Source organism: Cetorhinus maximus, chromosome 5 (assembly GCF_964194155.1).
Source record: "Cetorhinus maximus chromosome 5, sCetMax3.hap1.1, whole genome shotgun sequence".
In the NCBI taxonomy this organism is placed as follows: domain Eukaryota; kingdom Metazoa; phylum Chordata; class Chondrichthyes; order Lamniformes; family Cetorhinidae; genus Cetorhinus; species Cetorhinus maximus.
Genome location: NC_135883.1, coordinates 84,916,373 through 84,932,213, shown reverse-complemented (window position 1 = coordinate 84,932,213; position 15,841 = coordinate 84,916,373). Strand labels below are relative to the sequence as shown.

Genomic DNA, 15,841 nt, shown 5'->3' with positions numbered 1-15,841 from the left:
CGTGCATCTTCATTTGTACATCCAGTCCCTGACAATCTGGAAGCCAGAAAATTTGGGCCAAACTATTTATTTTTAATCAACTTACTTTGAAATATTCAGAAGTGGAGAGGTGCTATATAAATGCAAGTTTTTCTGTCTCATTAACTTTGAAATTTGGGGGCATAGAAATTGAGATATCTTCAAATCATTATAGTGTGAAATGAGTTGTAGAGATACCATAGCATCCTTTTTTAAGTAAACTAGACCTGTAACGGTTGTTGTCATTTACTCTTGTATTCTGTACATTGTAGAATTACCTGTCATTTTTTTCACCATCAGGGTGTAGTGGGAGGTGTTATGATTGTCACTCCAAATAACATAATGTTTGACCCGCACAAGTCTGACTCCCTTGTCATAGAGAATGGTTGTGAGGAGTATGGGCTCATTTGTCCCATGGAAGAAGTCATATCCATTGCCTTATACCCTGATATCTCGCACATGAAGATTAAAGATGCGCTTCCATCGTGAGTAATTTTCTTTTACAACAAATTTTTTAAAAATTATTTCTGCTTTGGAAAATCACTTTGCCTTTTACTATTACATGCCTTTAATAGTAAAATTGCAATGTAAATAAAGTATTTACTGGTGAAACAACCTAAAATTTAGTAAAAGTAGCACATAAAAGACTTTAACTGACAGTCAAAAAAGCACCAACTGAAACTAGGATCACTGGATCTACTAAAGGCTAATTACATTCTTTAAAAATTAATAAAATTGAGAAAGGCATCTATCTGTCACATCTGCAATATTTACTTTGTCTGGAGGCTTTGAAGTATAAAATGACCTGTTCTGAATTTGCTTTGCCATGTTGCAAATGCTTAAATCATGCTAAGAGTTCTGGGACTTATAGATAACATCTTTGATATGACTCACCTTGTAATCTTTTGTACATCATTGTATGTGAACAATTTTAAATTCTTTTCCTCATTACTTTTGTTTTCCTTGCAAGATTTTAGATTTTGTTGGACTTTTTTGTGTTCATTTATGTTAACTTTTGGTTTAACATCCATTTGCATACATCATTTATCCTGACAGTGATGTACCAAAGGATCTCTCTCCTCTGTACAGGCCTGGAGATTGGGATGATTTGTCTGCTGAGAAAGACCTAAATCCATTTAATCGTTTCAAGGGCATGAGTAAAAATCACCAATTAAGGAAGCATGATTCTTTGGAGAATTGTTGTCCTGACAAAGGAAGTATGGAAGATGCATCTGATGAAGTTTTTACGGAACTTGCACCATCCCCAGTTAAAGAGGAAAGTGCTGCAGCTTCTACTGATGTTATTTATCGAGGTGTTGCTGAAAATATACTGTCAAAAGCCAGTACAGTGGAGTCTGACCTGCAAAACAATGAACATTACCAAAATTATTCAACTACTAAGAAATCAACAGATATATCTGATCTGGTGGAAAGTAAGAAACAAGACTTACCTGTGAAAATTAGTGATTACACTGATCAACAAGCTATGCTTCAAAAAACTTCGACTGGGCAATTGTCAAAAATGTGCATTCATTCTTTTGAAAGCCCACCTAGAATGGTAGCTGATCCTTTAGATGAGGGCAGTTCTGCGAACAGTGAAATTACCTGTAGCAGTGATGACATTTCAACCGCTGAAAGCAAAGGGACCTACTTGGAAAATGACTTGAGTAAAGGGAGCAAAATTCCCTTGGTGCAAGTTTATTTACCTAGTGATGATCAAAACAATGAAACTGCAAAATCTACTCTGAAGAAAGTAATTGAGGAAGATAATTTTGAAACTGTTTGTCAATCAGAAGTACAAGCTTTCTTTAACAAACTTAAAGGACCAATTGAAGGTAAATAACAAATATTTCACTTTTCATGCAATCATAAAATCACAGAATTTTACAGCAGATTATCTGGCTCATTATACTTATAACCAGCTATCTGAAAGAGCTTTACACTTGGTCCCAATCCTGGGCTTTCTACACATGCTCCTAAAATTTTCCTTTTAAGTATTTGTTCTTTTCCCTTTTAAAAGCTACTCATCAGATTCTATTTCTTTCACTGTTTCTGGCAGCCAACCATTGAGGGTTCTTAAATATTTCAGAATGGCATAGACAGATTACTGCAATGGGCAGTTAGGGAAAAGTGGCACTGTAAGATCAGTAAGAAGGAGATGCATTTTGGGAGGGACAAAAAGGAATGGGAATTTACATCACGTGGAATGGTGTGAAGGAACTGAGACACTAGGGGGTACAAATGCATAATTCTTTGAAAGTGAGAGTACAGTTATATATAAAGGTTTAGAAGAGATTAAGTATATGTGCTCATAATTTATGAAGGGTTTTGATAAAGTAAATTGGGAAGGCTATTTCCACTGGTCGGTAATTTGGTAACTAGGGGTATAAATTCATCAACACTAAATGAAGGTTCGCAGAAATATTTGTATAGTAGGTTGCTGTAACATCTAATGCCCAACTATAAATATTGATGGAAACTTATTCATAATTATCTTTTAAAAAGGACGTGGATAAGTATTTAAAAAAGTGAAACTTATAAAGGTTGTGTGCTGTGACATGGTGGGTTGAATAATGCTGCTGTAAATTCTGTAATGGCGGTGGTATAGTGGTATTGTCATTGACTAGTATTCCAGAGACCCAGGGTAATGCTCCTGGGGACCCAGGTTTGAATCCCACCATGGCAGATGGTGAAATTTGAATGCAATAAATTTGAATTTTGGTTCACTAATGTTCACTTTAGGGAAGGAAATCTGCTGTCCTGTCCTGGTCTGGCCTACGTGTGACAGCAATGCCCTCTGACGGGCAATTAAGGATGGGCAATAAATGCTGGCTTAGCCAGCAACACCTACATCCAGTGAATAAAAAAAAGTTGTGTTTTGGGAATAGACTATAAGAACAAATACATTTTCACAATGGCTAGGACACAGTAGAGTACTGTGTACAGTTTTTGGGTGTCCCCCAACATAGAAAGGACAGGAAAACCATAGAGCAAATACAGCTTAGGTTTACTAGGGATAAGAAAGTATACTTATGAGGAAAAATTTGAGATAGTGTATCCACAACTACAGGAGCTGAGCAGGCTAAGAGTATATTCAAAACCCTTCGCAATTATCAGAATTGAGGAGGTGAATATCGAATATTTCTTTGGCTGGGTACTCTGATGAAGGTCTATTAAATTTAAGTTACCAGTAAAAGTGAGGAGAAAGGTTACTAGAAATTTATTTACACAGAGGTTTGTTGGAGCATGAAATGCTTTGCTGCAGGAAGAAGCTGAGGCAGAGCCCACTATATTTTAGAAATAAGTAGATAGCAGAGAAATAGTGTGGGCCGTGGGATAGCCATTCATAGCCCATTCTAATTGCAACAGTCCATTTATATGAATAAAAATAAGATCTTTCTTTTGCACGTTTTTTAATATTATTTTCAGACATGCTTCCATGAAAAGAGGAGAGGAGTAAGAAACCACCTATGTTCCTCTTTTAGATTGTGCAGACAAAGAGCTGACACATTCAGCATGGCCTCAGTCGCCACCTTTTTTGATGACAGGTTTTTATGTCCTAACAATGATCTACGCAAAATAGATAAATTTCTTAACATCTTTCTCTTTGTTCTTAGATTTATAGCCTACAGTTAGACTGTCTGACCAGTGGTACTAATTATTGATATTTTCCTGTTCAAAATCTCTCATAATTTGATCAGCTTTATCAGATCTTCTCATGACAAGATCTTGCATTTATGCTTTCAATGTAAAAGAAATCATCCAAGAGACTACATAGAAATGTAAGAAGAAATGAATGTCAAGCTGAAGAGGTGATATTAGGAGGGATGACCAAAGTTTTTTGTGGAACTTGGTTTTGGGGGAATCTTGTGAAAAGAGTGCAGAGGGTGATTAGAAGCCAGAGTTATCTGATGTACTAATTCTCATTTCAATAGCCCATTCTGATTACAACAGGCCGTTTATATGAACAGGAATAAGATTTTTCTTTTGCACATTTTAAAAATATTATTTTCAGACATGCTTCCATCAAAAGAGGAGAAGAGTAAGAAACCACCTATGTTCCTCTGCATTAAAGTTGGGAAACCGATGCGAAAGTCATTTGTGTCTCTCAACGTGACTACTATGCATCAATATGTGAAGAGAGGGAAGCAGCCTGAGTATTGGTTTGCTGTTCCACAAGAAAGGTGAGTTATTTAATGTTCAGATACTTTATAAGTCAAAGCTTTCAGTGGCTGATCATTTTCTAGTAAACTAATACTTAGCCTTATTTTCATGAAGAAAAAATTTGCAGCACTTTGAAATCACTTCAGTGTATTATCAAACAATTGTGTAGGAGCTAGAGACAGCAGCAATTTGTAATTATTCAGCACCATAATTTAAGGAAAAGTCTAAAGTATTTCATAAAAGTGTAAGCAGTAAAATAGATGCTGAGCTAAAGAGGATGCAGAGTTGGATTTCAGTAGAGCCTTAAAGGCGGAGAGAGATGTGGAGGGCCAAAGGGGTTTAGGGAAAACACTTTCAGTCTGTTGATGATTTAAGATGTTATTCAGATGTTAGTCATCAGGACAGAAGATGATGTATGGATGAAGGTGTCCAATGGAAGATCTTGATGTAACCATCCAGAAATGGCCAAAGACTCCCCATTACTGGTTCCAATTGTCTCTTAAATGATCCCAGGGTTCTCACCTTGAAAACTCTATTCCTCCACATATTGATCATTCTTGTGTGTGAAGAATTATTTTGTGATTTTTTTTTTCCCCCCCTCTGTACTCGTTTGAACTTGTCACTGTCCTGTCTTGCAACATAATTTAAATTCCAGATACCTCTTCCACACCTTTTTACGGCTCTTTATAAAGTAACTTCTCGAGCACCTTCTTTACAGGCCCGAAAGCTGAACTTTCTGCAGCCATTTCTTATAACTCAGACTTTTGATATTAAATATCAGTCTTGTGGGTCTTCTCAAAGTGCTTATAGCTTTTGAATTTCTACTTTCTATCCTGACAATAAGAACTGGGTGCAGTACTCAAATCTGACCAGAACTATACAGCTTGAATCACAAGTTTCTCTAATTAATATTCTACTGCTTTGGGTGCATAGTTCAACTTTCTGTTGGTTTTGTTCATTGATGCTGTGCATTGGTTGAACATGCTTAGTGTCGAGACTATTGAGGTTCGGAGGACTCTTTCACATTCAACATTTGCTAGTTCACCATTCTGAAGATGTTCACATTTTCTAGTGGAATTCATGCTTTGCAGTCTGTTCATGCAGCTGACCTCTACCTGTATCCTTTTCTGACAGTCCAAACTGGACCTTTGGACTAAAGTAAATATAAGTAGTCTAATTACCTAAACCATCTGACATTTGACTGATTTTCTATGTAAAACATTGACTACAGTATTACAAGCATTCAGGATTTTTCCACAGTGAATAGGCATTTTGTAGACAAGAATTATTGGACACTTCTTTGAGTGGCTTTTTGTATGTTTAAAATTAAGAACCAGACTAGAGAGTCAGTGTTATCCAAATATCTGTGTTCTTTCTCAACACACAACTTGGCTTTGATTAACAGCAATTTTCATACTCACGTTCTTCATTCATATCTAGGTTAAGGAATGGTGCACGCTTTGTCTAGAGTACTCGTCATACCAATTTTCGTAAAAACGCAATTAATATTCAGTAGAGAATGATATGACTCTGCATGTTGCTAATCAAGTTTAGCATAGCAGTTAATTACCATTTTTAAACTAAAAATATAAATTAAACCACTTTTGGGAATGGGTCCACCAATTAGCATAAAATACTTAAATATTCATGTTCTGATACTTCAAACTCCCAGGGCGCACAATTCATTTACAAAGTGCTGCTTTGTGCAAGCCTAAGGAAGCAAGATGGTCTCAGTTCTGGACTGTATAAAGGGCTACTCAAGTTGCAGCTGAAGTACTTTTGACTTGCTTGTTCTCGGGCAAAGTTGGTGGAAGAACTGTGGTGAGTTGCTAGAGTAATTTGGTGGTTTATGCTGACTGCAGAAAGGAAAAAGACAACATTGTCTTGCATATGTATGGGGGCAGTAGTTGCAGTGCCACTCACTCTGCAGCAAGAGCAGGACTTGCAGAGTGGAACCTCTGCGAGGGGGTAGGGGAAGGAGGCCCTATCCAGAAAGGGTTTTCCTGGAGCACCAGTCCTACACTACAATGATCAGGGAGCGGTGCCCCAGGAGGTTTCATTTCAGTAAGGAGGTAGTGATAGTTGGGTTAGCTCCTTTATGACAATCTACAATCTCAAACTAAGGTGAAGAACAGGGCTTCCAGTGGTGGTGAAGATCGCCATCACCCTTTCTTTATATACAATGGGATCATTCCAGATGGAAGTAGGCAATGTCAGCGACATATCATGATTTGCCATCCACAGAAACATCAGGAAGATGACATGAGCTCTGCAGGAGGAGAGAAGACTTCATTCTCTTCTCCCTGAGGATGGAAGACCAGGATGGAAGGACACAAGAGTTCACAGGATTCTTGATACAGGGTTCCACGCAAATGATTCTGTCCCCCCACCCCCATGTCAACAGAGAGTGATACGCAAGGGCTTAAACTGAAATAATGTGCAGTTGGTATGCGACTTCACAAGGAAATCATCCATTATCCCAGTAACTCCAATTATGCTTTTATCCTATGACTGGCAGCAATTCCCACTGTCTCCAGCCTTCCAAGACTTGTTTCCAAGGAAACAAGATGAATGCTCAGTGATGAAGGCAACTCTTCAACCATCTCACCATGGTTACAGGGACTTCAGTGAAAGACATTGAGCCACCTGCAATAACATGGAGCAAGCTATCAATCTTCTTGAGTAGAGGTCTCGCTGCTTAGACCACTTGGATTCCAAACTCTGTGTGTGATGCTCTGTGCTATGGTGGAGCCAGCTCCTCCATGCCCCTAGTCAGTGACTGTAGGCTATCTGGCAGGCCTGCCAATGAACTAGGCGTCTTGGTGTACATGTTCATTGTTCTCCTGTAGTCCATCCCAGCACGCCCTTGTCTGAGTCACTTGTAGCAGAACTGATGCAGTTCTGTCCAGGGGAGCTCATTCACGAGCTGACCTATTTCCCTGGCATGGCTGCAACCCATTTCTGTCCAGTGACTCACCACTTGTAACTCCAAACTAGCATCTGATGTTCACACAGTGCCAGTATCTGAGCTGGTGGCAAGTGCTAGGTCAAGTGGTGGTGCTTCTTCCTCAGAGCTCTCTTCCTCCTCACCCTTCTGCCTGAAACTGCAGTGGCCGAGCAATGGGCATTTCCTGATTATTGGAAAGTGCAAAAGCATAAGGGGAAAGATGGGGGAGTGGTGGTGGTTGCTGGTGGGGAGAAAAGCAGAAGGTCCATGGTTCCTATTATCAGTTTTCATTTCATGGCACCTTTCAGGCTGAGGGTGAAGCGTGAGTGGAGAAGGTGCATAAAACAGCAACTAACCATCATTTTGGATGACCTCCATTGTGTCAGTTGCAGGCAGCGGCGTTCATTATCTTGTGGATCATCTGTTTATGGTAACTTGGGATGGATTTGTGGTAGTCCTCTGCCAGTTGTCAGGCTCCCCACCCTGTTATAGATTACTTTTTCCTGGAAGAGGAGACAATGATTGTGAGTGTGTCAATGTGGTTGGGTGAACTGCCTGCCTTGGCTAAACAGCTGTTGGTTTTCTGAGATGTGTAGTATAAGGATGTTAAGTGTGAGTGCTAAATGTCAAGATGTGCTGTTGGGTGAGCATTGGTTATGTGGTGCATTGGGCACTGTGCGAGGTGTGGGTGGTGGGGTAGGATGAGAGATGTGGAGCTGAATTTAATGGCTGCAGTGATGACCCCGATGGTGGGCTGGAAAGCTGGGAGGGCAACCCTGCATTCATCATTCAAGGAAGCCCCGGCTCAATTCAGTAGTCACCAAGCCGTTAACTGCCAGGCATTGGAGGGCAATCAGAGGGCCTGGAGTTCTTCAATCCCAACAGTGCCACTGGGAGTGGCGGCCACTGCTTGAACTGCAGCCGGTCAGGAGCAGCCACCATGGAGGAGGACCCAGGCAAGTAGTTCAGGCTCATTGAGGCTAGTCAGACAGGCCCCAGCAATAGTGCGGGTTTGGTGTTTCTGAGGGCATGGAGGGGTATTTCCAAGGAGGTGCCCCTTGCCACAGTGAGTGGTTGGTCGGGGAGTTGGGGGCGCAGCTCCCAGTCATGACGCTTGCCCCCCACCCCGGAGCCAGAATGCTGCCAGCCTTTATGGGTAGGCTACCTATGCATTGGCCGCTTAAGGGACTCAATTGGCCTCCAGGTGAGAAGATCACCCTTGGCCTTTCCTGCCCCTGATTGAATCGCAGGGTGTTGGGACGACAATGGTCCCTCCAACCCCACCTTCTCTCCTGATTCTAAGCCACGCTATCCAAATCTGCTCCCAAGGGTCAGATTAAATTCTGCCATAATGTGCAGATATACTGGTTCATCTTGACCACACAGGTCAGCTCATTAAAATTTTTCTTCACTGTTGCCAGGCTCTAGGACATTGTGGACATTGACCACTGTTGACACTTTCCATTTCTTTCCTAACCCTGCCAGAATCATGGCCTCCTTCCTGGCTGCTATGTAGTGAGGTCAGAGCAAAAGGTTGGTGGGTAGACAAAATTTGAGTCTTACCACCCCGTTTCCAACGGGTGCAGGAATTGAAGCCCCCATGCTGAAAAATCAGGGTGTATGAATTTTGCACCCTTGTGTTTTGTTGCCATCAATAGATTTAAGGAAGAGAATTTCTAATTTCAAGTCAATGCAGTGACAGTTACCCTACTGTGTTGACTGCATCCAGCTAAATTATATCTTGTACATTAGAGTCCCTCTGATCAAACATCATTTATCAAACTGATAGTTAATCATTTAGTTAGATATCCCAGCTTGTGTTTTGTACATAGTTATTTTATATTGCGTGTAAGCTTATATGCTAAATTAATATTGCAACTTGGCTTAAAATTAATGTGATCAATCTTCTAAACGGTTGACTTACTGAGCTTCCACTATATTTACATATCACTGTACTTAACAAGCCTTCACAATATCCATAATTTTATGTCTGGCAAGTATCTCCTTCCCAACAAGAACATGGAGGTGTGGTTGGATGGTGAGGGGGAATTAGCACTTTTACTTTTAGCCCTGAATGTCTGCATCAGTTGGACACCTGTCCTGGTTTATGCAAGGCAAGCCAGAGATGACCCATAGAGGATTTAGCAGAGATGTGAAGCGTTTCGTCTTTCTTGCTACTTCCTGCTCCCACTCCTCCTAACCCTTCAACCCTCTAATTTAGCAATATTTGGTATCTGCTCTTTATTTTGTCAGCTCTACTCCTGTCAAAGATGCTGATGGGCTTCAGGGTGGCACTCCGGGGAAACTGAAGATAGAGACCTGAGAAGACTTTTGAGAATTGGCCTATGTTCCAGATATCAAAATCAGTCCTTTATTTGTCAATAAATCATATTGACACAGGATTTGAGGTTAATAAAATACTTACTATTTATTGGTAAATTTAAAATACAAACTCAATGAACTCTTACCTTCATTTGTTGGTAATTTTGGAAAATCAGTATACAAAATGCAAATCAGAAGGCATATACTGCCTCTTTTTGAAAATTTATCAGTTTCATTTTTACGTAAATATAAGTTATTTGGCAGCTGGATTGGCTGAACTGGGTACTGCAGAATTTAATTTTTATTTATTGAGAGCTTGTTTAAGTTTAACCATGTGTTGTAAACCAGTAATGTTTCTCCAGTGTTAACGCACCCCTTTTGGGAGTTTTGGTGAAAGAATTGATTAGGGCTTTCAATGGGCTTCGCTGGTAGACAATCCAGCACTGTTACCCAAAAAAATAGCATAATTAATGTGATATGTTGCTTCACTAAATCAACTCAATTGTGCTGACAAACTATTGGTACATTTTCTGACTGATTTATAACCCTGACTGGAAATAGGGCATTACACAAGTCAAATCAGCTTGACCTGTCGCACACTGAACCTGAGCAAATACCCAGGTTAAATATATTTTAATCGATCAGACAGAGACAGATTGTTTGCAGTGATTGAAAGGCTCAGAATGAGGGGCTGTACCTATGAAATTTAGGACAAGAGGACAAGATTTTTTTTTCACTCATAGGATTATGAGGACGCAGAGTACACCACCAAAGTTAATGGTTGAAGCAGACGCCATACCTATACTTAAGTATATGTTAGATCAGTGAAGGACAACCTAGGCTAGTGAGTGGGCCTCTTTCATCTCAGTGGGCTGCAAGATTGAAATTGGGCATGTGCTCTGACCATGAATAAGAAATACATTTAATACACACTGAATATTTTATAACTAGTTGTGGAAAATGTTTCCACGGCTTCCATCAAATTTGAAAGCGCTCGAGTTTGCTGGGCAGAACCTTTTTTTAATCCATTCATAGGATGTGGGCATCGCTGGCTAGGCCAGCATTTATTACCCTTCCCTCATTGCCTTTGTTCAGATGCCATTTAAGAGTCAGCCACATTGCTGTGGGCCTGGAGCCACATGTAGGCCAGGTAAGGACAGCAGATTTCCTTCTCTAAAGGGCATTAAATAACCAGGTGGGTTTTTACAACAATCGCTAATGTTTTGTGGTCATCATTAGACTTTTAATTCCAGATTTTTATTGAATTCAAATTTCACCATCTGCCATGGCAGGATTGAACCCAGGTCCCCAGAGCATTACCCTGGGTCTCTAGATTACAAGTCCAGCGACAATACCACTGGACCATCGCCTCCCCAGCGCTTTAGTTGCACACAGAGGGAGCACACGGCTCTCACAATCAATATTATGTGCAATCAGCAAGCACCTCACTTCCTGTACCCTTGCTTTGCATGCGTATCATGTAAAACTACGTGGACGGAACCAATGGAATCTGGCAACCCTGCATGTGAGCAACGGTCAACAAAATGTCTCGCAGGCTGCACTCAAAACCCTGATGGGCCACATGTAGGCCATAGGTTGCCCACTACGGTGTTAGATAGTTGATTAGATAAAGAAGGGAATAAAAAGATATGGGGACAAGGGATTAGGACTGCTGTGGAGACTAAACAACATGAACTGTTGGGCCAAATGGCCTGTTTATTTTTTACGTAAAAGTGATGTAAGACAGAAGGTTTGGCTCACTTTTCAGCACAATAGACCAGAAGACTGGGGGAATGGGGATGTAGTTTGGCTGAGTGGGGAGTGGCTAAAAGTATGAATGCTGGTACTGTAACATTTCACACCTGGAAACCTGTTACCTCACCAAGTCAGCTAATGTAGGAGAACCCATAATTACTTTTCACTATAAGGCAGTGTCTTAAGATTGTAATTTCCTCTTTCAGACTGTGCTGAAGTACTTTCCAGCCTTCCTACAAATGTCCACAACACTGATGTGCCCTTTACGCACACAGCCATCACCTGCAAATTTCCTTCACTCTGATCCTTGCATACATTCAGCCATTTTTGAAGAAGAGCAAGGAGACTTCCCCAGTGTCCTGGCCAATATTTATCCCTCAACACACTCCCACAGCATTATCTGGTTACAATCACATTGCTGTTGCTGCACCTTGCTGTGTGCAAAATCAGCTGCACTGATTCCGACATTACAATAGTAACTACACTTCAAAAGCAAATAATTGACTGTAAAGTACTTTAGAGCATCTTGAGATTGTGAAAGGAGCTATATAAATGTATGTCTCTTTATGAGATCTCTTTTTGAAAGGATGACTTCTATATGTTTTGGTGCAGGTAAGCATGCAAAGCAGCATGCTGCATATGAGGGCTCTGGTAGATGAGACCACGCACTGATTGTACACACCCTTGCATGACCAGTTTCTCAATACTGCAATCCACCATAGCATGTGATAATTCGAGAGACATAAACAGCAGAACGTCCATCCATTGCATCCTCTCTGCCAAATGCGAGAAGAGTAGTTGCATATCCTACTATTCAGAATGCCTAGGCACATCGAGAAATAAGTCTATCCATACTGCAGGTTATTGAATCTCTTCATTATTGTGACTCTTTTATTGTTAGCTGTGGAGGGGATTTTAACCCCCAAAGGAGGGTGGGAAGTTTAAATTGCAAACATTTTCTAGCGCAACTACAACGGGCTCCCAGCATTCTCATTTTCAAGTCTAACTGAGTCACTATTAGCTTCTGTTCAGTCACCTGCTCGCCAAAGATGGTTTCATAATTAGCACGTGGTAATTGGATGATATTTCAAATGATTTGAACAGTAATTTGAATTTGACGTCTCCAGCACAGAACATGGTTCACCAGTGAAATGGGTGAGATTGAATAGTGTTTTGTAGGATGTTTAAAGTTGAGATTGCATATTATCGATAAAGGCTCTCCTTTCAGTTATTTGGTCAGTGCCATCTGGCAAATGTTTACAAGAGCTCTTGGGATCATTGACATTTTGAGAAGATTGGAGGTATACAAATGAAGAACAGCTGGATTGGGGGGGTGGGGAATGGTGGTACCGTGGATATTTCCAATAGGACATTGGAAGTAAAGGACAGTCACTATCCACAACAGCAGCTTCGTGCAGTAACAATGTCTGGGGAAAGGGAGGCACGACCCATGTGAGGATCTACAGAGGTTCAGCCTCCCTTGACCTATTTGAAGAGCAGTGTTTCCACAGGCTCAGATTAATAGTAGGTGGTTACAGACAACGTGATTTCGTTGAAGAGGAGCTGCTCCATGCTGGACCTGCTGCCCACATGTTGCCCATCACTGTGAAAGTTACCACTGCTCTCAATTTGTTTTTCTTCTGGTTCCTTTCAGTGCACTACCTCAAGGATGTCTCAATTGGCTGTGCATAAATGTAGGAGGCAGGTCATGAATGGGTTCGTTGCCAGGGTGTCAACTTACATTAACTTCTGCAGTGGTGGTATTAGCCAGAATGAGTTGGCACTTGGATTTGCATCTCTGGCAGCCATCCCACAGGTGCATGATGCTGTTCATTATACACACACAGGCAAAGACACACACCAAGCTGAGGACCACTAGATAAACTGGGACGTTGAATGGGAAAATAGATTAAAAGGTAAGATGTTAGAGAAGCAGTGGTGGACATTTAAGGAGATATTTCATAATTCTCAACAGAGGAAGAAAGGATGCACCATCTGTGGCTAACTAAAGAAGTTAAGAATGGCATCAAATTCAAAGTAAAGGTGTACAATACTGCAAAGATTAGTGGGTGCCCAGAAGATTGGGAATTTTTCACAAACCAAAAAATAAAAGAAGAAATTGGAGTATGAGAAAACTAGCAAGTAATATAAAAACAGACAGTATAAGTTTCTACAAGTATATAACAAGGAAGAGATTAACTAAAGTAAGCACTGGCCCCTTAGGGGGTGAGACTGCAGAATTAATAACGGGGAACAAGGAAATGGCAGAAACTTGGAACAAGTATTTTGTATTTGTCTTCACAGTAGAAGGCACTTAAAGCATCCTATCAATAGTTAAACATCAATAGACAAAAAGATGGGAGAAACTTAAAGCAATCACGATCACTAGGAAAACTAATAGGACAAAAGGCTGACAAGTCCCCTGGACCTGACGGCCTGCATCATAGGGTCTTAAAGGAAGTGGCTGCAGAGATGCATTGGTTGTAATTGTCCATAATTTTTGAGCTTCTGGAAAGGTCCAGTGGATTGCAAAATGCAAATGTAACACCACTATTCAAGAAAGGGAGACAAAAAGCAGGAAACTATAAGCCAGTTAGTGTAACGTCTGTCATTAGGAAAGTACTAGAATCCATTATTAGGGAGGTAATAGTTGGACATTTAGAAAATTATAAAACAATCAGGCAGAGTGAAAATGACTTCGTGAAAGGGAAATCGTGTTTAATGAAGTTCTTTGAGGATTTGACAAGCGGGGTAGATAGAAGAACAGGTAGATGTGTATTTGGATTTCCAAAAGGCATTCAGTAAGGTGCCACAAGAGCTGAGCTCATTTTGTTGGGGTGATATATTAACGTGGAGAGAGGATTGGTTAACAGGAAATAGAGTTGGGATAAATGGGTCATTTTCACGTTGGCAAAGTGTAACTAGTAGAGTGCTGCAGGGATCAGTACTAGGGCCTCAATTATTTACAACCTAAATTAAAGACTTTGATGAAGGGACAGACTGTATTGTAACCAAATTTGATACAAAGATAGATAGGAATGCAAGTTGTGAGGAGGATACAAAATCTTCAAATGGATATAGGTAGGCTAAGTGAGTGGGCAAAATATTGGTAGATGGAATATAATGTGGGTAAATGTGATGTTGTCATTTTGGCAGGAAGAATATCCCAACATTAATTGGAATGGACATAGTGTTAAGGGCTTGGATGGAGTGGATTTCTTGAAATGTGTACAGGAGAGCTTTTTAGGCCAATATGTAGAGGATCCAACAAGGGATGGCGCAGTGCTGGACCTAATTCTGAGGAATGAAGCCAGACAGGTGGCTGAGGTGGTGGTGGGGGAGCATTTTAGTGATAGCGACCACAACATGGTACAATTTAAGCTTGTTATGAACAAAGAAATAGACAAGTTTCAAAAAAATGTTTTGGATTGGGGGAGAGCAGATTTTGGTAAAAATAAGGCAGGATCTGGCCATGGTAGACTGGGAACAGCTACTTGCAGGGAAATCTACAGAGGAGCAGTGGGGGGCGTTCAAAAAGGAAATGGGGAGGTTACAGGCTCAACATGTTCCCTCTAGGGTGATAGGAAGGAGTAACAAGCCCAGAGAACCATGGATGACCAGAGATATTCAGGATACGATGAGAAGGAAAAGAGAGGCTTTTAGCAGGTACAAGAGAAGCAAATCAGTGGAGGCATTAGTGGAGTACAGAAAGTGCAGTGTAGAGCTTAAGAAAGCAATTAGGAGAGCAGAGAGGGGATATGAGAAAGCTCTGGCTGGTAAAAGTAGGGAAAATCCAAAGATATTTTATACGTATATCAATGGGAAGAGGATAACCAGGGAAAGAGTAGGGACCAAGGGGGCAATCTATGGGTGGAGCCAGAGGACATCGGTAGAATTTTGGACGAATACTTCACATCCGTCTTCACGCAAGAGAGTGAAGATGAAGGTACGGAACTCGGGGAGAGAGACTGCGAGGTTCTTGAGCAAATTGATATAGGGAGTGACAAGGTATTGGAGGTGTTGGCAGGCTTAAAAGTGACAAATCTCCAGGTCCGGATGATTTGTGTCCCAGACTGCTGAGGGAGGCAAGGGAGGAGATCGCAGAGGCTCTGACCCAAATTTTTAATTCCTCTCTGGCCACGGGGAAGGTGCCATAGGACTGGAGAACAGCTAATGTGGTTCTGCTATTTAAGAAGGGTTGTAGAGATAAGCCAGGGAACTATAGGCCAGTGAGTCTCACATCAGTGGTAGGGAAACTATTGGAGAAAATTCTGAAGGAGAGAATCTATCTCCACTTGGAGAAGCAAGGTTTGATTAGGGATAGTCAGCATTGGCTTTGTCAGAGGGAGGTCATGTCTAACAAATTTGATTAAATTTTTTTGAGGAGGTGACCAGGTGTGCAGATGAGGGTAGTGCAGTTGATGTAGTTTATGTGGATTTCAGCAAAGCCTTTGACAAGGTCCCAAATGGGAGACTTATAAAGAAGGCAAATGCACATGAGATACAGGGTAATTTGATAAGGTGGATTCAAAATCGGCTTAGTTGTAGGAGACAGAGGGTGATGACAGAAGGATGCTTTAGTGACTGGTAGCCAGTGCCCAGTGGCGTACCACAGGGATCTGTACTGGGTCCCCT

General features: G+C 41.0%; 1 protein-coding gene across 1 annotated transcript in view; it reads left to right on the top strand.

Annotated features, from left to right (window-relative positions):
• LOC144680774 (nuclear receptor coactivator 7-like) overlaps positions 1 to 15,841 on the top strand; it is a 131,060-nt gene that overhangs the window by 93,019 nt on the left and 22,200 nt on the right. Inside the window, exons 9-11 of the mRNA XM_078542152.1 lie at positions 319 to 503; positions 1,075 to 1,853; positions 4,034 to 4,202. Coding sequence (XP_078398278.1) covers positions 319 to 503; positions 1,075 to 1,853; positions 4,034 to 4,202 — 1,133 coding nt within the window. The remainder of the gene's footprint in view (positions 1 to 318; positions 504 to 1,074; positions 1,854 to 4,033; positions 4,203 to 15,841) is intronic.